Source organism: Falco naumanni, chromosome 2 (assembly GCF_017639655.2).
Source record: "Falco naumanni isolate bFalNau1 chromosome 2, bFalNau1.pat, whole genome shotgun sequence".
In the NCBI taxonomy this organism is placed as follows: domain Eukaryota; kingdom Metazoa; phylum Chordata; class Aves; order Falconiformes; family Falconidae; genus Falco; species Falco naumanni.
The window spans coordinates 117,721,048-117,741,733 of record NC_054055.1 but is presented as its reverse complement, the minus strand read 5'-3'; the positions used below and the strand labels follow the sequence as shown (position 1 = coordinate 117,741,733).

General features: G+C 40.5%; 1 protein-coding gene across 2 annotated transcripts in view; it reads left to right on the top strand.

Annotated features, from left to right (window-relative positions):
• EPHA3 (EPH receptor A3) overlaps positions 1-20,686 on the top strand; it is a 231,620-nt gene that overhangs the window by 193,250 nt on the left and 17,684 nt on the right. For both annotated transcript variants that reach the window (XM_040583035.1, XM_040583034.1), the window contains exons 12-15: positions 4,778-4,839; positions 7,163-7,372; positions 17,431-17,580; positions 19,543-19,736. In XM_040583035.1, the coding sequence (XP_040438969.1) occupies positions 4,778-4,839; positions 7,163-7,372; positions 17,431-17,580; positions 19,543-19,736 (616 nt within the window). The remainder of the gene's footprint in view (positions 1-4,777; positions 4,840-7,162; positions 7,373-17,430; positions 17,581-19,542; positions 19,737-20,686) is intronic.

The following is a 20,686-nucleotide window of genomic DNA, read 5'->3' as shown; positions in this document are numbered from 1 at the left end:
CTCAGTGTGTACCAGTATGAGGCATTTTAAAGATCCTGATCCTCCAGAATTTATACTTCTTAGTAAAATCTCGGGAAAATAAAAATCTTGGGGCTTGAAGCTGTCAGCAGTAAATTTGATTTTATTTCTTTGATAATATGTGTACTTTTACTAATCAATATTTTCTAAATCTGCCTTTGGGTGTTTTTGTTATGGGTTTGTGCTTTGGGGTCTCTTCTCTTCTTTTTTCTGTTCTCTTCTTGTCCTCTTCTCTTTTTTTCTTTATTTTTCCCTGTTTTTCTTTTTCTCTCTTTCTTTTTCCTTTTTGTTTGAGTAGCTTTGTTGGTTTTTTTTGGTTTTTTTCTTCCAGGTGGTTGTTTTTTTGTTGTTTTTTTTTTGTTTTTTTTGTTAAAGCATATTTTTGTCTATGTTTATGGTAACAAATCACCTTCTCTTTTTGTGACCAAAAAAGTAGTTGAAACCTCTATCCACGTGCGGTACCCTCCTGGAAAAGTAACATACTTGCAGAACCCTTTCCAGCTCCCCTGTTGTTAAGCTGGCAAACAGCAGGTTTGTAACAGGAATTCCTGAACGGTGGCCTTGGTCTTTGAGCTGCCACCCAGCTTTCCCACGGCGGCCACGGCAGCTCCTCGAAGCCACCCGGATCCTACCTGCTCTTCCCCTTTCGAGCAGCTGGTGGGATTTGGTGCTGGTGATGCTGCCCCATTTAGGCAAGTTCTGGCTCTCGTTGCTTGTGCTGCTGCTTGTCCTCCACTTGGAGGTGGAAGGGCAGAAATAGTTGGTAGTAGAAGAGTGAGGTTGCGTGAAGCACCAAAACGGGCTTGTTCTGTGACACATAAATTCAGAGACTTCAGCTACACTTTCTAAACTTCCATTGCAGCATAATGTGATAAAAATTTGATGATCAGATTTATCTACCTGCAGTAGTTATTAGGTGAGAGCTCGATAAGATTTTATATGAGGTGTTCTTAAAAAAAATAACCAGGAATGCTCTGAGATTTTTCAGGGGAGTGGAAAAATCGGTAGGATATCTCCTAGTTATCCTAGAGGACTCTGCCGGCAAAGCAACCTCTTGCCATTTCAGTGAACAGCTTGGAATGCGCTGAGGAGATTTCCAGTTTTAACTGGGCAGAAGTATACCAAATACTTTGTTGCGAAGTGGGTGGGTTTATTGGTTTTCAGGAATCTTTTTTTAAAATTGCATGATTCAAGTTTTCACAAGCATGGATAGGTATGGAAGAATTTCATAGCTTACTGCAACAACTTATATGAAAGAAAAAATAACCACAGGAATATGTCTAAAAGTAACTAGTGAAGTGTACTTAAACCCCTCGGTGTTATGAGGAGACAGAATTACAATAATAATGCTTTCTCTAGGTGTGATTCATGAGTCTGTTTTGCTGATTTAAATAATAAAGAAGTCACGCTTCAGCTTAGGTCTCGCGGTTCCATTAGGAAAGGGCTGCCAGGGCTGCCTGTACAAATACAAGTTATCTCCTGCTTTTTAATGACACACGCTTTGTACAGTCAGAACAAGATTTGCAGTCCCAAAATTACTTGAAACGTCAGCATCAGTCAGGACACAGCTGAGCTAAAATCTATTTTGTTACATTTTGTATTCCTGTGGCACTTGAGAAAAGAATTTAATTGCTGTGCACGCAGGAATTTGTGCATTGCTTTTGAATGTGCATTACTAATTCTGTCTGTATTCTGTGTAAGTGACTATTACAAAGTTTGCTACTCAGCTGTATTCACAGCAGCCTGCTGTCTGTTTTGGGGGGGCTGGGAGTGCCAGCTGCCTATCACATGTCAGTATGAGAGAGCAAGCACTGAATATTCCCAGCTGAAGTCAATGAAAGCCTCAGGGATACAGCACCCTTTCCGCATAGCTCGGATATAGGAGCTGAGGAAACAGCTCGGGAACTATTTGTATCTATTTTACTGGGTAAAATTATATGGCATACATGCAGGTAATCATTTATTTGCTTTAACATTCTGTAGGGTGGTAGAAGGGTAAGAAGGTTGTGGGGTTTGTTGGTGGTGTGTTTTTTTTATTATTATTATTATTTATAAACCAAAGCAATATACTGTAATAACAAGTTAGCGAGTGTTCATACTTCTTAATGGTAGGTATTAAATCTCACTCAAAAGCATTAGTTGATGTACAGTCAGTAGCGAGCCTGTGGAGCATTTGCTGGATGGCTCTCAATGCGGGCACAGGCAATATGACCTTTTCTTCATTAACCACATTTTTTCGACAGGTGCCCCTTAGCCATGCTTTAGCTTTTCATACTGAGCAGATCTTCTGAAGCGACTCCTAATAACTGCAACTGCCACCATCCCTATGACGAGACCGTTTGGTCTGAGAAGTTCTGGAGCTGGGGTGGCCCTGGTTTGCGGGTGGGACAACCCACCAGCAGCACGAAGGGGGTGCACCCACTAGATACAGCTTCAGCCCTTTGCCCCAGCGCAGGATTGTTCCCCTGCTTCACGCTGATTTCTGTTCTGCCTTTTCTTGCCGCTCGACCGGTCTCCTGGGCGCGCTGTAGGCAGTAGTCTTAATAACCAGCGTGCATGTTCTGCTTAGTTTATTAATAATTTACAGCAATTTGTAACCTGTTAGTATAATAAATTTCGGCAACACTGTTGACACAAGTTGTTATCATGTATAAACGGCTGTGCTTTGATAAATGAATGCAGAATGTTCTTTTAAAAGCGCCCCGTGCTCCTTCAGAGCATATGCTTCTTGTTATGGACACGTTCCCAGCTGCATGAGAGTGAAACCCTGCACTTGGGGCTTTCGGAGTCTGGGTGAGCAAGTCAGGAGGATGCTCTCTTAATAATTTGAAAGGCGTATCTTCTTACTCTAATTTCAGCCTTCTGACGTGTCCTAAAATTGCCGGAGTTTATACAAAAAACAGGCAACTGTCTCCTGGTTTCCAAGTATGTGGATTTATCACAGAAAGTTTTGGATAGCCCCATCAGTACATGGCCTTTACTCAAAACATCCAGCAGCATTTTCTGTGTGTTACAAGAAACACCTTTGGGTTGACGTTACACACAGTGTAAGTTAGCTACTTTTCCTTGCACTGCGTATTTCTTGCTAAAAGGAGTGAGCAAGCAACAGGTTTGGTTTCTTTTGTTTTGGGTTTTGGGTTTTTTTTTTTTTGAGACTTTACATTGTTAGGTCTTTTATCTGCACCATATCCTATATAATTTAAGATTAATGTTTTGATTAAAGCATTTTTCCTATTGTTATGGGGTATTGTCAATACCCCATTAGTGTGACTCCCATAGTATAACACATCATTCACACAGCAGAAAGAAGATATTTTAACCCATTAATCCATGTGAAAAGGGCAAAGGATTCTCTTCTCATTATATTAAACTCATTCTTTGAAATTAATATATCCCTTTGAAGAATTTCTATTTGGTAAAAGTTGTGTTTTCTGAAAAACAAACAGAAAAGGAGTTGTTACCATTTACTTTGATTTGTTAATGGCTTTTTTTCGCTTTTAATTATACTGGGTACCTCTTTCAAGCCTCATGCTGTTCAATTTTAAAAGCTGAAATATCACCATGACCGCTATACAATATGCAGGCCTTCGTCATGCTTTTGTGGTCAGATGCCTTCCTGCATTATATGTGAAATAATAATTCATCGCCTGAAATAACTTCACGCTTTCACCCACCTTTCTCTCTAGCACAAAGAGAAAATAAACCAAGCTTTAGAAAATATTATGAAATAATACAATCCATATGATGGTAAAATATTAGCAGGGCACTGACCTTTGTCTGGAAACTTCACTGTAATGACATTAATTTTTGTATGCATTTCTCTCCAGCATGTCAGAGTTGCATATAAAAGCTTGGTCGTGTTACAAAATACCTTAGGGTAGAGAGAATGGTTTCAAAAACTGATCTGAACCTGCGTGGGCAAGCTTTGAAAAATATTAGAGGCTTTTCAAGGATGCAGGGCTGTTCCCTTAGAGCTGGCCACTGCCCAGTGGATGCATCGCTACGATGTGCTTGGTGGGAGGGGGGGTTCCTCTTGTCAGCCACTGCGATGCAGAGGGAGGCAGGGCTCCTGGAAAGAGGGCTAACCCCCAGCCGTGCAAGGGGGCTTTCTTCCCAGTGTCCTCCCTTACTTCTATCCTGTGCCTCCCTTTCCATCTTTGTCCCCACCCCAATATTCTCCTCGGCTTATGCCAGGAAAATGCTGCAGCTCAGTAGTTTAAGCGTGTTGTGAATACCCCCCTGAGGGCTAGTGCCTCCATGTGTGCTACTTACTCTCTCCCTTGGAGCAGTATCTGAGGAACTTGTTGACTGTGCTCGTGCAGAGCACGGCACCTCGAGAGAAACTGCGGCTCCCTGCCCAGCAAGTGCCCAGTTCCCTTCCTAGAGGGAACCTGGGGGAAAATGCACGGCAGAATACACCAGCTTCACTGCATGAATTCAACAGTTAGGTACAGAATATTCAGCAGTGATGGATAAGATGCTGTACACTGAAAATACAGGATACTTTGCTTTGTTTCTTGGGACTTGAGCTGCTTAAAATCCAATCTGTTTATCCTGACATGACTGTACTTGTGCTGATGTCAGTGGAATCATAATTACGTTGTGGACGGAGCTGCTTTTGCCCACACATCTTTTGCTTGCTTTCTAAATGTAAAATTATCCTCAGGGTTTGGAAAATTTGGGCACACTTGGGAAATGCTGTTTTTACTGTTCGTTACGTATTCACTTTAGATGCCTGACCCCTGTAATCTGTTTGTAGGTAAACCGGTTATGATTGTTACTGAATATATGGAAAACGGTTCCTTGGACAGCTTCCTGCGGGTAAGTGCAACAGAAAACCGGATGGTACAGAACTGCCTCTTGTTCTGAATTTGTTATGAATTTGCTGCCACTCTTGTTTGATTCATCGTCAGCTCTTGTCGCTTGATATTTCCTTATTTCCGTTTGGTTTTGTGTGCATCATGATGTGCTTAGAAAGCCAGGCATGGATTCACTAGTCCATTTTGACTGCTGACAGTAAGCATTAGTCCAGAATGACAAAACTATTGGTTTTCTTAGAATGTTGCATCGATAAAAAACTAAACAAAACCAAAATAACATTCTGGCACACAAAAATGTTTTCCTGAGGGCTGAACTGCCGCTGAAATGCAGTTAGGCTTATTGGTTGGTGGCCTGCATGTCCTACCAAGCAATTTCCAAAAGATTTGCGAAAATTTTATCATTAAACCAACAGTACTGAGCCAAGAGCTGTTTCCCTAAATATGAAAAATTTAGAAACTAACCCCATACCTAAGGGTGTCAGAAACGTTTTGCTAGCAAACTTTCTTGGCCTGTTTTCTTTCCCCAACCTTGGACATACTAATACTGCTGTTGATTTATCTTTGTTTTCTGTCAAAGTTGGTAGTGAGCCTAAAAAAATTTGAATGCTCCCTGTGTCACCAAGATTTACTTGTGGCAAAACAAGAAGTGTAGCAGAAATGAAATCCCATCTGAGGGGAAACACTAGTTTAATTTTAATTTGTTAGGGCAAACTCAGCTGTGGCTGGGAGACTGCTTTGGTTCTGCCACGGTTGAATGACATTATCCCCCAAATTCATAACACTGAACTAGATGTTTAACCCCAAAAGGGGATATATTGTCAACCTTCATTTCAGTATGTACTATATATGTTATGATGTCCAGTGGAGCATGTAAAATACATATAAATAATGTGTCAATATATCTGAATGAAATATGTCTGTACTGAACTATATATATTTTGTTGAGGCTTAAAGTCCTTGAAGAAAGCTCTGAGGAGGGTAATTTCTGACTGTACAAAGCAGTTGTTTGGCCTGTTCGCTCATTAGAGTGTGATTTTCTTTTTTTTTTTCCTCCACTGTTGTGTTGAAACATAGATAAGAACCTTATGACTCATTAATATCACAAGGCAGCTCAGGCAATGCAATCTTTTTCTATAAATGTCTTTTAAAACTAGTTGGTTTGCTTTCCCCAGTGCTATTGAGAGGCTATCTGAGCATCTGATTCCTTTCACGGTTAGAAACCTTCTTCTGATTTCCAGCTAAATCTTTCCCAGAGTCTATATAGATGCTCTTGTGTTGGCTCTAGTTAAAGAAGGTTTCATAACAGGGAGCTGCTACGAGTCGTTTATAATAATTAATTTCTTCATGAAAGGGAATTCTGAGAGGCTCCTTAAGCATCTGCTGTGTCGTATATCTGTCTAGTGTTTACAGTGCTAATATTGCCCCTAAGTATATTAATCAAAATTGGAATAAACGCAATCAGTCTTGCGGACTGATGCATGTGAGCTTACCCCACATGGCAGAGCCAGCTCCCATGCATTTAATAAAACTCTGGAAGAAGCAGCAGGAAGAGCTGGAGAGCTGCCCACGATGATACATCTCCAGCACCGGGGAATTCATTTGAGAGCTGCACCAGGGCGTACTGTAGTCCTGCCGTCTGTGTATCTCTATATCAGTATCAAAGCTAGACGTTAACAAACAGCGTTAGTAAGAGCTGGGGGATTTAAAGCATGTGTCTAAAAGTAGGCAATTAGAAATATATGCTACTCTTGGTTTCTAGGCTAAGTCACAGTGTGTTTAAGTGATTTTTGTGTTCCTGAAGTTGAGAAAAATTCTGAGGAATGAGTTTAAATTTAATGGAATTTGAAAGCCACTGAATCAGATCGGCACTTGATTTTGTTAAAAAAAAATAAATAAATATACGCTTGTGTAATAGAAAACTTTCATTAGTCCATTGGGTAAGGCTGGGATCTTCACTAACAATTCCTATGGCCTTTCAGGGAAGCTGGACATGTTTCTCTCAAGTCCTGACTCTCCAGTCTCAGGAGCACACACAACTTGGATTTATGTGCTGCTTTCACACAGCTCCCATCTAGGAAATTAAAATTCTGGTGACAGCAAGAATGGGAAAAATGAATTTTTATCTGAATTGAAAATCTGCCCCCTTCCCTCAGCTGATTAGGAAATTGTCCTCCACGGATCCAAGTAGTTCCATGTGTGACATGTAAATCGTAACCCCTGACTCACGAGCTGTTCACTTGAGGAGCTTCCAGGGTCTTTATCAAAAATTCTGTGCAAAGAGGAACAAGAGCAATCTCTGAAATGACATTTCAAATGTTTTCCAGAAACATGATGCCCAGTTCACAGTCATCCAGCTAGTAGGCATGCTTCGAGGGATCGCATCTGGCATGAAATATTTGTCAGATATGGGTTATGTCCATCGAGATTTAGCTGCTCGTAATATCCTCATTAATAGCAACTTGGTATGCAAAGTCTCAGATTTTGGTCTCTCTCGTGTACTGGAAGATGACCCAGAAGCTGCTTACACCACAAGGGTGAGTTTCTATCTTTGTTTATCCTTTTAAAATTCTTGTTGGTGGTGACAAAGTTAGACTGAAATCCGAGGGGAGTCCCTAAGGTTTATACCCTGTGTTGCAGAGGCCGTCCAGTCCTGCACGCCAAGAGATATTCGATAAACCTTACACTCATCACAGCTATTTTTTTAATTCATGTCTCGGAGAAGATAGAAGGCAAAAAATATGGTTTCTGTTGGTAGATTATTTTAAAAAGAAATATGCAGAATTCTTGGCTCATTTTCTTTTTGCTGGATGTGTAAAGGAGTGAATCTCATAATTAAGGCCTGAGTAGTTTTGGCACACAATAACGAAAGAATTCATGTGTGCTTTGAGCAGGTTTTGTTACACTGCTGATTGAGCTTCTACCCAGGAAAAAGAAAATCCTTCCCAGCAATCTTTTTTTTTTTTCTTTTTTTTTTTTTTTTGTAACCTTTTTGTGTTTTCTTGTATGATGGGACACATGTCTGACTGGAGCATACTGATATCACTGTTCTGTGAGGGTGTGTCTGTTATACCTGATGTTGTACTCCTAACTGAGTAATAGATTGAGTAAAGCAAAAAAAAAACCAAAACAACTATATATCTTTTTAACAGTATGTATAATAAACCTGCTTCTTGTATGATATATACAAAGTGGTACCCGTCTTCTGGAGAGGTAATGACATCAAGGAGGAGAGTTACCTCTGACTGTTTTGTCCCGAGACAAAGAAGCTTTTATCATATAGGGGACTCCCCATCATGTAGGCTGTTACTTGTTTCTTTTTTAAATTTCATCCTGCCTGAAAAACTACCCACAAGTTGTGGTGTTGATTTAGAGCCTTAGGAAAGCCACAGTGTCTCCTACAAACAGCTTTGCTGCACCTCTTGCTCTCGCTTGAATAGCACTTCTCTTTTGTTGTGGAAACCTTTCAGGCATGCATTTCATTCTGTGTACGCAAATATTACATATTACGATAATATTATTATTATTGTGATGGCTGGTTGTTCACTTTAATCGTATTGCAAGTGGCTTTTATTAACTTTAGAAATAGTGACATCAATATCCAGTTTCTTAGTCAAGCGCAATTTGCATTGATGCTAGCGATCGCCTCCTCTTCACTGTACAGACCGGGTTAGAGTAGAATGTATCAGCAGAATCTTAGTGTGGGTTTTCTAGGGCTTCCTTCATCCCTGGCCACTGAGAGGAGCGATCCATGACTCTGGTAGTTGCATGCTATCTGCTTCATGATTGAAATAATATAACATGACAAATGAGTAAAGAAATCCTAGCTGGTTTCTTATGCATTATGTACGCATTACATACACGTGTATTTATAGATACGTGTTTATCAATCATACCTTCATAACTTAATAGGCATAACGACTGTTCTTTTTTTGACCTTTCAGTGCTTTCTTTGACTTCTGATAAGCTTTGGCATGTTGTTAGAAATACGCAATATGTACTGCCTTAGAAAACTGTCTGCAGAGGTCTGTCATGGTTAATATCAGGAGGCAGGAGAAACCAGTTTTCATGCTCAGTATAGGTGCAGCAATCATATATATATATATATATATATATACACACACACACATATATATATACACACAAAATCATTAATATTGTGCAAGATATCCTCAAAAATGAATTGTCTGTAGCTCAGCCGGCGGTGTATTGCCTTGTCAGATATACTTGTCTGCCCTCTTAAAAACACCTGTGAAAGTAATGGGTGTAACTGTCCCCAAGGTAAACAGTTTTAGATACAGTATTTATCTAGTCTCGTGCTTAACCTCCCTCCCCCAGGACGTACGCTTGCAAGCTGAGGCAATTACTCTGTGTCCTACCACCGCTGCCCGCAGGCAGGTGATCGATCTCCCCTTTAAAGCGGCTGCTTACATGAACGGAGATTGCTGTTCCCTTCACACTCATCTCTCCATTCTTTTATTTTCTAAAAATTTTTTCCAAACTTACTGCTCCTGATGGTCTCCTTCTAATTCTTTTCAACCTAAGTACATTTTCCTTAAATGTGATGCCCAAAATGGGATACTAATCCCCAGCACCGAGCACAGCATATTTATATACTATTTCTTGCACATGCCCTTTCTGTAAATATCTCCGTGGGTGAGAAGTCTCTATTTCTCCTCCCACCCCCAATATGTGTTCTTCTGCTCAGACACATACCTCTGCCAGGCTTCGAAGTTCAATTCTCTTATTTCAAAATTCATCAGGGCATGGAAACTAATCTCTACTTTAGTATTGTTATCGGCATTCTGTGTACTAGCATTAAGAGCTGAAGATACTGTTAAGTCCTAGGTAGCTTAGATGAAGAAGTTGTATAGGGAGGAAAAATCAGCTTCCCATCCAACGGCATAGCACACAGCTTTGTAAGAGAAGGGCACTTCCCTGAAAATTAAATGTACACCAGCGACTGACACCCACAGGTGGGTAGGACAACCCGGGGTGCGCAGGGTGTCAGTGTTTCCAGCCAGTGTTACGTGTGAAATTCATATGTCCAGGTGCAATATTGGGATATTTTTTTTAATTCCTCTCCTTCTGCCACCTATTTTCTAAGCCTACCTGCCTATTTACATTTAGATAGGGAAATCAGATGGCAAGAAACTGTTTTGTAAAGTGTAATCATCTGTGTTCAGTAAACTCCATCTGGCATTTATGGTATGTATGGATACTGCTGCAGGAGGATGCTCAGATAATTAAAACCTTCAAATACAATCTAGGACAAATCTAATTTTCTTGAAAAGTAGTTGCTGGATATACCTCTGCCACATCTCGTCTCTGAGAGAATCTCTGAGAGAAAAAAAGGTTTTTCACCTTTTTGCTCAAGTTTCCTTTGAAGTGAGTCTCATATCTATGTCCAGCTAGCGTGTCCCTGAGTTTGATCCCCAGCTTAAACAACTGGGGACCATGAGTGTAAAGCAGAGCTCCACTCCACTGGTAGAAAAACTGGGCAGCTCGTGTTCCTGCTGCTTTGTCTGATCGCAAAACACAGGACCATTTCCTAGGCTGCTCCGAGTGCATTTTGCAAGCTGTAATTATGTGACAAAACCAGGATAAAAATACTGCCACTTTTTAAAATAATTACATCATCCCAAACAGTTTCCTGCCTTTACAACTAAAAGATGACAACTACTCAGTAAGATCTCTGAAAGGAAAAATATAATAATAATAATAAAAAAAAATCCAATTTATAATCTCAGTTTCAAACATTCAAATAGTAAAGATTGCATATTATATTAACAGGTAGAGACTTTTGCCTCCCCTCCACCTCTTCCCACTCCCAGTTCTCCGTTTAATATCAGCGGTACTAGGGAAATTAATAAAGGTAGCTGCAAAGATGGGTGTTTTGTCTGTTCAGCCTCCACTTCTACACCTATTTTGTGCCTGGAAATGCCTAAGACCGAGAACAATTCCGTTGCTTTAATTGGTAATTGCCGTTTGGGATTGGTGTGCCCCCAGGAAGCCCAGCCAGCCCTTTGGGCTCGCAGTGCACACCACTGACGGGTGAAATCCTGTGCTGTGCTGCTCTCGGAAGCCGCGTCTGAAGCTTTGCCTAAAGGATATGAACATGTATCCTTTCATATATCAATAATGTATATATAGGGATATATAATCTGTGATATTTGCACTGTTGTACAGGAGCTTTGAAGGACAATGCGAAGACCATAGGTGCATATGTGGGCTGCAGGGACTCGGGAGTTGTAAGGAAACTTTGCTGCCTGACAGGGTCATTTTTTACCTCCTGAATTATTGTCACTGACTCGATAACTACAAAAGGCTTTTGGCAACCTGTGGTCTGCCTGCTTACAGAAACAGAAGCCAGCATGTGAATCAAGCTGACTGAGTGTTTGGATTTTTTTTTTTTTTTTTTTTTGACAGACCCTTTATGCCAGAGGGGATGTACTGTAATTATCTATGTTCTCTGTACCTGCTCACTTCTAATTGAAAGGCCAAGACTGTATTAAAATTGTCATTGTCAAATTGATCTGTTTTACTCTTATTATTTTTAGATGTCTGCATGACAGGTGGGTGGACTAATGACACAGTACGAAGTGAAAGTAAATTTCAGACATCGCTCATGTAGAGGGCCTGTAATTATGTCTCTCAAAGGCATAATATTTGGGTAATCAGTAGACAAACTTCGACTATTTAAGCAGGTAGTTGGATACATCACCGGTGTTCATGACATTTCACTGTAAAACACCATCCACTTTATTTATTATTCTCATTATTCAAAAATCCTGGGCTTGGATGGCAAGTGCTGTGCCAGCCTGTGCCCCCTGTAACGCTGCTCTGCTCTGCACTGCAGGGACGGGCACACGGGTCCCATTGCTCACGCACGTGCTATTGCCGCTGGTGCTTGACAGGGATTTGTTGTGGTTTGTTCATTCCCTTTATTTGCAAAAAAAGATGGTAAAATGCAAGCTGTGTCTGGAAGGGTGGGGTAAAAATGGAAACCAAAACCCCACAGTTTCTCTTGCCTGGTAAGCACGAGGGAGAGACACGGTGTTCTGTTACCACTTACCGCTCAACAAGGAGATAATTTCAAGGTAAAATATTCATTAGTAATGGATGAACAAGTAGCATCAGGTAATTTTTCAGGTGCTTAAGAGGGTACATCAGGCTCATCTCACTCACGTGACACCATCTTGTTCTGTACCAGTAAGATACCTCCTGAACTAGCCTAAGTCCTCATGTAATGAACGAATGTCAGGCTTTTATCTTCAGGTTTTCCTGCAAAGTTCTTCTAATAATTCTGTTAGAATCCATTTTTCTTGATTCTCCTCTCCGCAGGCCTGTGGCTTAGGTGCCTGTGGCTGTCGCCCTGTAACAGATTATAAATCGGAATATCGGAGTGGGTTATGGAGGCCTGGAAACAGCTGCCTGCTGCTGGAGCGCCAGACGTGCTAGAAATAAATCGAGGACTTCATTGCCTTTAGATGAATTACACTGAATGACCAGATGCTGTAGGAATCACAGCTCCATCTAGAGCAGATAAAACTTTAGGTTACTGCTGGCTCACTAAATTCAAACCCCAAGAGTGTTCTCTGACCTCGACTGCCTGGGATTTTGAGCTGCAATAACAAACTCCTGCAATTTCTAACACTAATGCTTTCTTTCTACTCGAATTCAGGCAGCCTCTTTGGCTTCATGATGAACACACCCTTAAAAGGAGGCCATGACAAAAATACATAAAACCTGTATTTATCTTCAGAAAATAATCAGGAACTATATTACCAATAGCTACTGATACATGCACATATACATTTCTGTTTATAAGCCTGTAGCAAACAGATTTGGACAAACCTTTTTCCTAGGCATATCTATAGTGATTTTTCATTTAGCAAGTTTGTCTTACATGTTCAGTCCCGATAATACTAATTTTGAAGGGTAGGAGCCCAGTAATACCAGCCAATAATATTAAGAGTTTCTGATTTTCCAGTGGAAGATAAGAAACAGAGATAGCAGGTAAAGAAGATTAAATTGCATGAAATCCTAGCGGGCATACAGTGCATAATTAACAACAAAACCAAGTAAGATTTCTTAGCGCTTTCATCATAGCTGCTCACCGAGCAGGTATCATTACACTGATTGTAAATACTGGGAGACTGTGGAAAGAAGCTAAAAACCAGGAGACAAGTAAAGAAACAAGCATGGGAGCTTGGTTTCCCCAGCTCCAGCTCTGTGGTCTAGGAGTAAGTGCTTGGATTAATTTCTGCAAAGGTAAATTATGTAAGGTATCTTTGATCCTAGCAAAGGATATTGCAAAGAATATTCTGATTTCTGGCAAAGTAGAAAACGAAATAGGTGATACATGTTCCAATGAGATGTGTATTTCTTAAAAATCGCTGAGAGAAGTGAAAAGGGGTTTTCCAATGCTGGAATGATTATGGTGTTTTTTTTAATTTCAAAATCTGAGTTACAGCAAGCCTTATAATTTCCAAAGGTAACAGCAATACAACCCCATGCATTCACTTTGATACAGCTCTTCAGATTTTCTGCATATATTGATATTTGGACATCTGCTAAAATGTGAATGTTGCATAAATCCTTTGGGGGAAAGTGTTTTTGTGTTAAAATGCCTATTTGTCTAAAAAATATTTATTTACCAGAACTTTTTTTTTTTGCTGTTCTTGCTTTAAATTATTCAAAATATGAGTCAACAAAGTCCCCTATTTAAATACAAAGATGAGTTTGTCATTTTTATGAGAAATTGGGGAGCAGAATAGCAAAATTATAGTTTCATACTTCATTCGGTGACAGTTGATTTCTTTTTTAGCTACATTTTAATACTCTCCTTATTTTACTCTCATTTATGGTAATGCTACATATATCTGTAGGCTCGTATAGAGTTACAGCTGAGGCTTGGAAAAGAGAATTTACTTCTTTGTAATGGAATCTAGGGGTGATGTACATTCACTTTTCACTAAAACAAACAAAGCCAGAAGAACTTTTTTTCACTGAGTTTGTCATATTACTTACCCTGCAATAAAGCAGTCCCGAAATGTTAGGAGACTAATTAATGTCATTTTGTGTAAATGTGTTTCTCCAACTGTTTAAATGACTTTTTCCATGAGATTATGAAGGTAAAGACCTTCTATCAAACATGATATTTCCTGCCCTTACCTAAATTGCTCATGTTCTAGCCATGAGCACATTTTTCCATGTGATATCTGGCAATTATTTCTCTAGGGTTCAGCAAGAAGCACTCTGTTTTCATATCTTCACATGAAATTAAACATGAGCCTGAAGCCACACATGGGAGTTCAGATTTTTCAGAGTAATATACTGAAACCTCCAAGATGATACTTCTGGGTTTCACAGAACCAGCCCTGATGCTGATGCGACACAAACACCATCTCTGCTCTCTGCCTTGAGGGCTTTCTTACATGGCATGCTGTAGATGTCTGTTCTGCCATCCCTCTATTCAACGTGCAGCCGAGGCAACTGCTGCAGGACGAGGCCCAGCCCGGCTGTGTTTCCACGAGCCCACGGAGGACACTTAGCTCTGTATCTCAGCTTCTTTCCCATCACAGTCTTTCCCAGCAGCGCTGATGCCTCCGGGCACAAGGGGAGGGATCAGCGGAGGTGAGAGGAGTTTGGGGCTTGTCTGATATTGTCCAAAGCAGCAAGGATCAACAATTTCCTCTTTTACTCTCCACCTGGCCAGGAATATGAAACATTTCATCTCAAACCGAACACCAGTGTTGGTCTGGCTTGGTCCCTGCGGGAACGCGGGCAGGCAGATGGAACTCAGAAGACCCCACCAAGGGGCATGGTGCTGGTCCCTCATGCCTGGGCTCCAGCAGCCCCACGAGCTACACGATCCTTTCCAGATGTGGTCCACAGCGTTGAGGCTAAACTCTAAAAGTCCTTTTTAAAAGTTTGTATCTCAAGTAACCCAGAGGCAGTTTTGTCCTGGCAGCTGAGACGGGCTGTGGTGGGTGAGCGCCCTGTGGGGTCTGCTGGCACCCTCAGCCTGCAGCCCAGGCTCCCCCCGCCCGCTCCTCCGGGCAGGCAGTGCTCCGGCCACTCGGTCTTGTGCCAGCTTCTGAGCCTGTGGGACAAGTGGGAGATGTTTAATTAGGAAGCTCTTTCATTTCTTGGTGGAGGGGTTTTGTTTGTATAGATTTAGGATATGGCTTTCTGCCAGCTTTGACATATTTTATTGGAAATCAAAGTTCAGTCTACTAGAACATGCAGAAGAAAAGGTTGAAAAAGTGGGACTGATTTCTTTATCATCCACACATCTTAAAGCATAAGTGGATTTGTTGTGAAAACACTGGAACACGGGAGAGCTTTCCTTGTTTCTTGGCTGTGCCTTTGGCTCGCTGAGGGACCCTGGACATTTGTAAGGGAGGTATAATACTGCTAATCAATAGAGTACGAGAAAAACAAAATCATTTCTCGGTTCTCTGTACTGTTACGGAGCAGCACTGGGAATTGTGAATAAACTTATAATGAATAGGAAAATACGATGTACTTCTTGTACTAAAGAACATCATCTTACAGATCTCAGAGAGAGAGGCATCAGGCTCTCCGCGCTGGCTTCTGTGATGGAGCAGGGTTTTAAATACTACTCTTTATTTTGTATGTCCTCTTTGCTGGTCCACAAATAATGCTGAAATTTGGTGTTTACTTAATTTTAAGGGTTGTGTGTGCAATGAAGTTTTGTCTTTTGGTTAAGGTAGGCAGTCTGCTAAATAGTGTGGGATCCATAAAAACTGTATGCCGGGATAGATTCCTTCTCGATCCTTTGCCAAGCCTCTAAGACATACCTAGTGGCATTTTGGAGGTCTAAATTGTAGCCTGAGTCAGGCCTGCCTTTGTTGCTTATATTTAATCTAATTCCTGCAATATCAGCCATGAAATTGCAGGTGCTTAGGCTCCAGTGTATTTAGGTCTCTAATTAACACTAATTTCCCATTTCTGTTGTTAACCAAGCCAGTTAAGCTGCAGCTGGCCGTCACCCTCAGTGCAGGTAGGCTTTATGGAAGTGTAGGCAAAGCATTAATATCTTTAAGTTTTATTTCTTCCTGGTTATTCAGTGGAAATTAGAGCACTCCCTTCCCACACAGGTTATTGTGAGCATAGGCACATAACTGTAGCCTAATGGGGGTTGCAGAGGTAACTTCAATAGATAGTCTAGTGTGAAATCTTCAGAATATATCCTTGTACGTGTTGTGCAACCCTGGAACTGGAAACCTCTTTAAATTCTCAGTTTTCTGTATTCAAATATATTCATAGAATTGTAGAATCACAGAATGGTTTGGGTTGGAAGGGACCTTAAAGACCATCTCATTCCGCACCCCCTGCCACAGGCAGGGACACCTTCTACTAGCCCAGGCTGCTCCAAGCCCCATCCAACTGCCAGGGATGGGGCATCCACAGCTGCTGCTCTGAGCAACCTGTGCCAGTGCCTCACCACCGTCATAGTAAAGAATTTCTTCCTAATATCTAATCTAAATCTACGCCCTTTCTGTTTAAAACCATTACCACTTGTCCTGTCGCTGTAGAATTATCTTAAGGAACAAGTTCTGCACCTCTGTCTTTTAGAACTTTGTTTTCTCATATGTGACTCACGAATCGGAGTCTTATAAACCTCTGCCAAAGCTGGCACTACTGGAAATTGTCTCTTTCCTCTAATTCTCATCTTGCAGAAGCTCAGCCTGAGGCTGCTTGTGTGCATTTTCCTAGTTTGACTTATGGCACCAAGTGGTGGCTGTAATTGAAGAGAGATGTTCCCCTAACTGTGATGTTAATTGCAATGGTAGCTGCAATTCTTTTCAAGTTTGCATCATTTAATGATGGTTTGCTTCTCTTGTGACTGTAAAAAATGTTTAAAACCATTTCCCCAGGTGATGGTTTTGCAGTGTCCCCTCTGCACAGATGACCCCGTTTACATCTTTCTGTGACTGTCTGTGGTGGCGCTGGAAAGGGGAATTTGTGCATGTGGTCGTGGTCACTGCCCTGTGCGATTGGAGGCTTGGCACCAGTGGAACAGAGCAACACCATGGTCCCTCATTTTCCTTGAACGTCCTAGAGAACATGGGGTGAAAACACGATTAAATTGTGCAGGCTCCGCACCGACAGGGGCTTCACTTGAAATGCCTTAGAAATGCCCGAATCCAGCCCTGTAGCGCTGTGCAAAAGGATCTAGGATATGAGCAAGGAGCTCGTAGTAGCTTTTTCTTCTTTAATGATGTGTGACTGTCTTGCCAGTTCCCAAATATTTTATAACTGAAAATCAACCATTCATAATTTACCTTTATTACCTGTGAATATTATGCTATGCATAAAAATATATATATGTACAGATATGTAGATGCATACAGGATGTGTACTATACTACGTAGCTTCAGTAGATTTTGCACTATAATGTATTTTATTGCATATAAGACGCTTTCCCAACAAATGACGATAGCATTTTCCAACTTTGGGTTTTACACCAATAGAATTGAGAATCGCAGAGATAAAATAATCATGCAAAATTATATTTGTTGTGTCACAGTCAAATGGACTTTTATTTTGTTTTGCTCCCTAGGGGGGCAAGATTCCTATCCGATGGACATCACCAGAAGCCATTGCGTATCGGAAGTTCACATCAGCCAGTGACGCGTGGAGCTACGGGATTGTTCTCTGGGAGGTGATGTCTTATGGAGAGAGACCATACTGGGAAATGTCCAACCAGGATGTGAGTATATTGTTATCTGAGTTATGTTCTCAAATAAAGGATCAAGCTGTGAAAGGAAGTGGAGCATAACGAAACCAGGTGGCTCTGAGTTTTTGATGTTGACATTGAATAAGATGTAGAAATGAAAATCTCCAAATCTCCATTGTCAAGTGAAAGTTCTAATGAACTTAAAAAAAAAGCCAACATCTTTATAGCGGGGTATTTTGGACCTCTGAAGGAACCTTATTAGAGAATTTTATCACGCTGGTGGTTTTCTGTAGGATGACTCCAACAATTCCACTGCAATGAGGTCATTGCCTTTTACATTCCGTAGCTTATTGTTAGAAAACCCTCCTAAATTTCTGTTGATCCCCTTTGGTTCCACTTGTATAATATTCTGTAGAAGTTTTCTGTAAACGTCAAATACACAGAATAAATTGCTCTTGGTGCTTGTGAAAAAAAGAAGCAAAGCATTTCTACTAAGAGTTTAATGAAACCAAAATACTTCTGGAAGTAATCAACGGATAAAATAGAGAAGTAGAGCGATCTGATTAGAAGATTTCCAATACAGGCTTCTTTGCAACATTAGTAAAATATCCAAGCCTGCAATCCAAATGATTCATGGATCTCTCCCAATATTTTTGTAAGAAGCATAACATTTCCCCAAATAAGATTTTTATTACAGCTATTTTGGATTCTTTTTCTGTTGTTTTATTAATCCTAGATTTATTCCACAGGACTTACTTATGAACAGAATTTTCTGAAGTACTTTCACTAACACAAATAAATTTTCCGAGGGGTTGGTATATATTCTTACTGGTACTAAATTTAAAAAAGTCAGTAGTGTAGCTGTAGTCAGACATTTTCTATACCGCTTTATGTTAAACAAGGAAAAAGAGAAGAAAGCTTCCTTTCCAATCAGTACCTCTGGCACCCAAGCCTCTGCAGAAAACTATGTATTTCTTTTAATTAGCCACAGACGGGGGTGGGGGGGTGTCTATTGTTTGTGGGGGTGAACGAATCGTGTTATGTAGGCTGATGTGCCAGTGGAATACTGTTAATAATATCACAATAAAATTAGAAACAGAAGGATTAACCTATTTATGTGCCTCTGCTTCATGGCTGCATAAACTATGGGCTGTTTTCCTATTCCTGTTCTGACCCAGAATTTGATTTAACTGATCCAGATTAAAAAAAAAAAAAAAAACAAAAAACAAAAAAACCAAAACCAAAAACAACACATTAAGAGAATATGGCTTTACCATTTTCTACTCTAGAATACATAGGGGTTTTATTCCCGGTGCAATATATATTGTAGGACTGCTCAAGAGGTATTATACCTTAGTCACAAGATTGTATTAAACAGGTTAATTTTTTTTTTTTTTTTCAATCTAAACAAATGATAGATAATCTAGACAAATTTTGTCAGTCTAGAGAAATGAGAAAGAAATTGGGGCTGCACTGCCTTGTAGGAAATGTACAGTTATCCTCACAGTAACTTTTAAAAATATCTTCCTGCCCTGTGAGATCACCTGCAAGATGTTCTGTCTGTCAGTTCAGGATGTCCCATGAGAGGGCAGGTCGGCTTCCTCCAAGTGCAGCGTCCACTGGAGAGCATGGGAAGCATATGTGCTGAGGGTGGTCAGAAGAGAGATTTTCCAGACCTTCGGACGCCTGGCATAGCTAAGCAAGCACCTTACTACCTGTAGCTTTTGTTTATGGATTTAGTTCAATCGAGTGTGAGTTTTGGAGATCCTTTCAAGATTCACCTTCCTCAAAGTCACATACTGTATCTGAACTCCTCTTGCTGTATGCCTAATTTACTGCCTGGTTTACTTTGCAGATAAACCAGAGGCATTGCACAATGAGACAATTAGTGGATAAACACATTTGTTTAAACACAGAATGTCCATGTTAATGTGGTTCCCAGAACTGATAAAAACAAGTTGATTTAAGTGCCTTTAAACTTTTCTCCTTGTGCAGGTGATTAAGGCTGTCGATGAAGGGTACCGCTTGCCACCTCCCATGGACTGCCCAGCTGCCTTGTATCAGCTGATGCTGGACTGTTGGCAGAAAGACAGGAACAACAGACCCAAGTTTGAGCAGATTGTCAGCATCCTGGATAAGCTGATCCGTAATCCCAGCAGTCTGAAAATAATCACCAATGCGGCGGCAAGGTGACATATTAGATCTTACATTGCACATCAATAAATGCCTTTGATTTCTTTGTCTTCCATAAGTAGAATTTGTTTTCTTTATTCACCTGCTTCTTCAACTTTTAACTGTAGCTGTTTGTGATCTTCAAGGGTAGAGAAAGCTTCCTCACTATCCCTTTGGAAGAAGGATGATGATGATATTATTATTATTATCATTATTGTTGTTGTTGTTGTTATTATTATTATTATTGCTGCTGCTGCGGTTATTTTTATTGATGATTTCCTCTTATTTCTTCAAATTGTGTAAAGCTGTTACACCGGGGTTATTAAACCCGTTGTAAGATTGTGCAGAGGTGTGTGAGAAAAACACAGATGGCAGATTTGGCCATCATAGGATCTTCCTTTTCCTTCTGACCTTCGGTGGTGTTTTAAGCGCTTGGTGTTTCATAGGTTACAGCTAGCTGCGTTTCTAAGTATCTTTCTGAGTTGGGTCCAAATACATATCCTACATGTTACGTTCTGCTCTGACAAGTCACCTAAACATTAATCACATGAATAATCTTTTTGCTTTCAGTAGGACTCGCAAACTTAAAAATGCACTTATGTTCCCTGTTAGATCAGTGAGTTAACTAGGAATTAATTTCCAACTTGTGTGATATTCCTAATTCCATTAAAAATGTTCATTTTTAGTCCTGGTTATTCAACACACTCTGGAACATCGCTATGATGAGATAAGAATTACCTCATGGAGACAGAGAACTGGAGAGTGTGTTGACACCTCGGGGCGTAACGAGGGTGTGGTGAAAGGATTAAGTGAATTGGTTTATATAATGCACAAAATGCCATACTCTTACTGAAGTGATGTAAATGATGTAAAATTATTTTTAGCATGAATGCTGGTACAAAATCCTCTGTCCGCAGAGCAGGCAGAGTCAGGGAGAAATGCGCTCGGCTCCTCTGGAGCTTCAGAC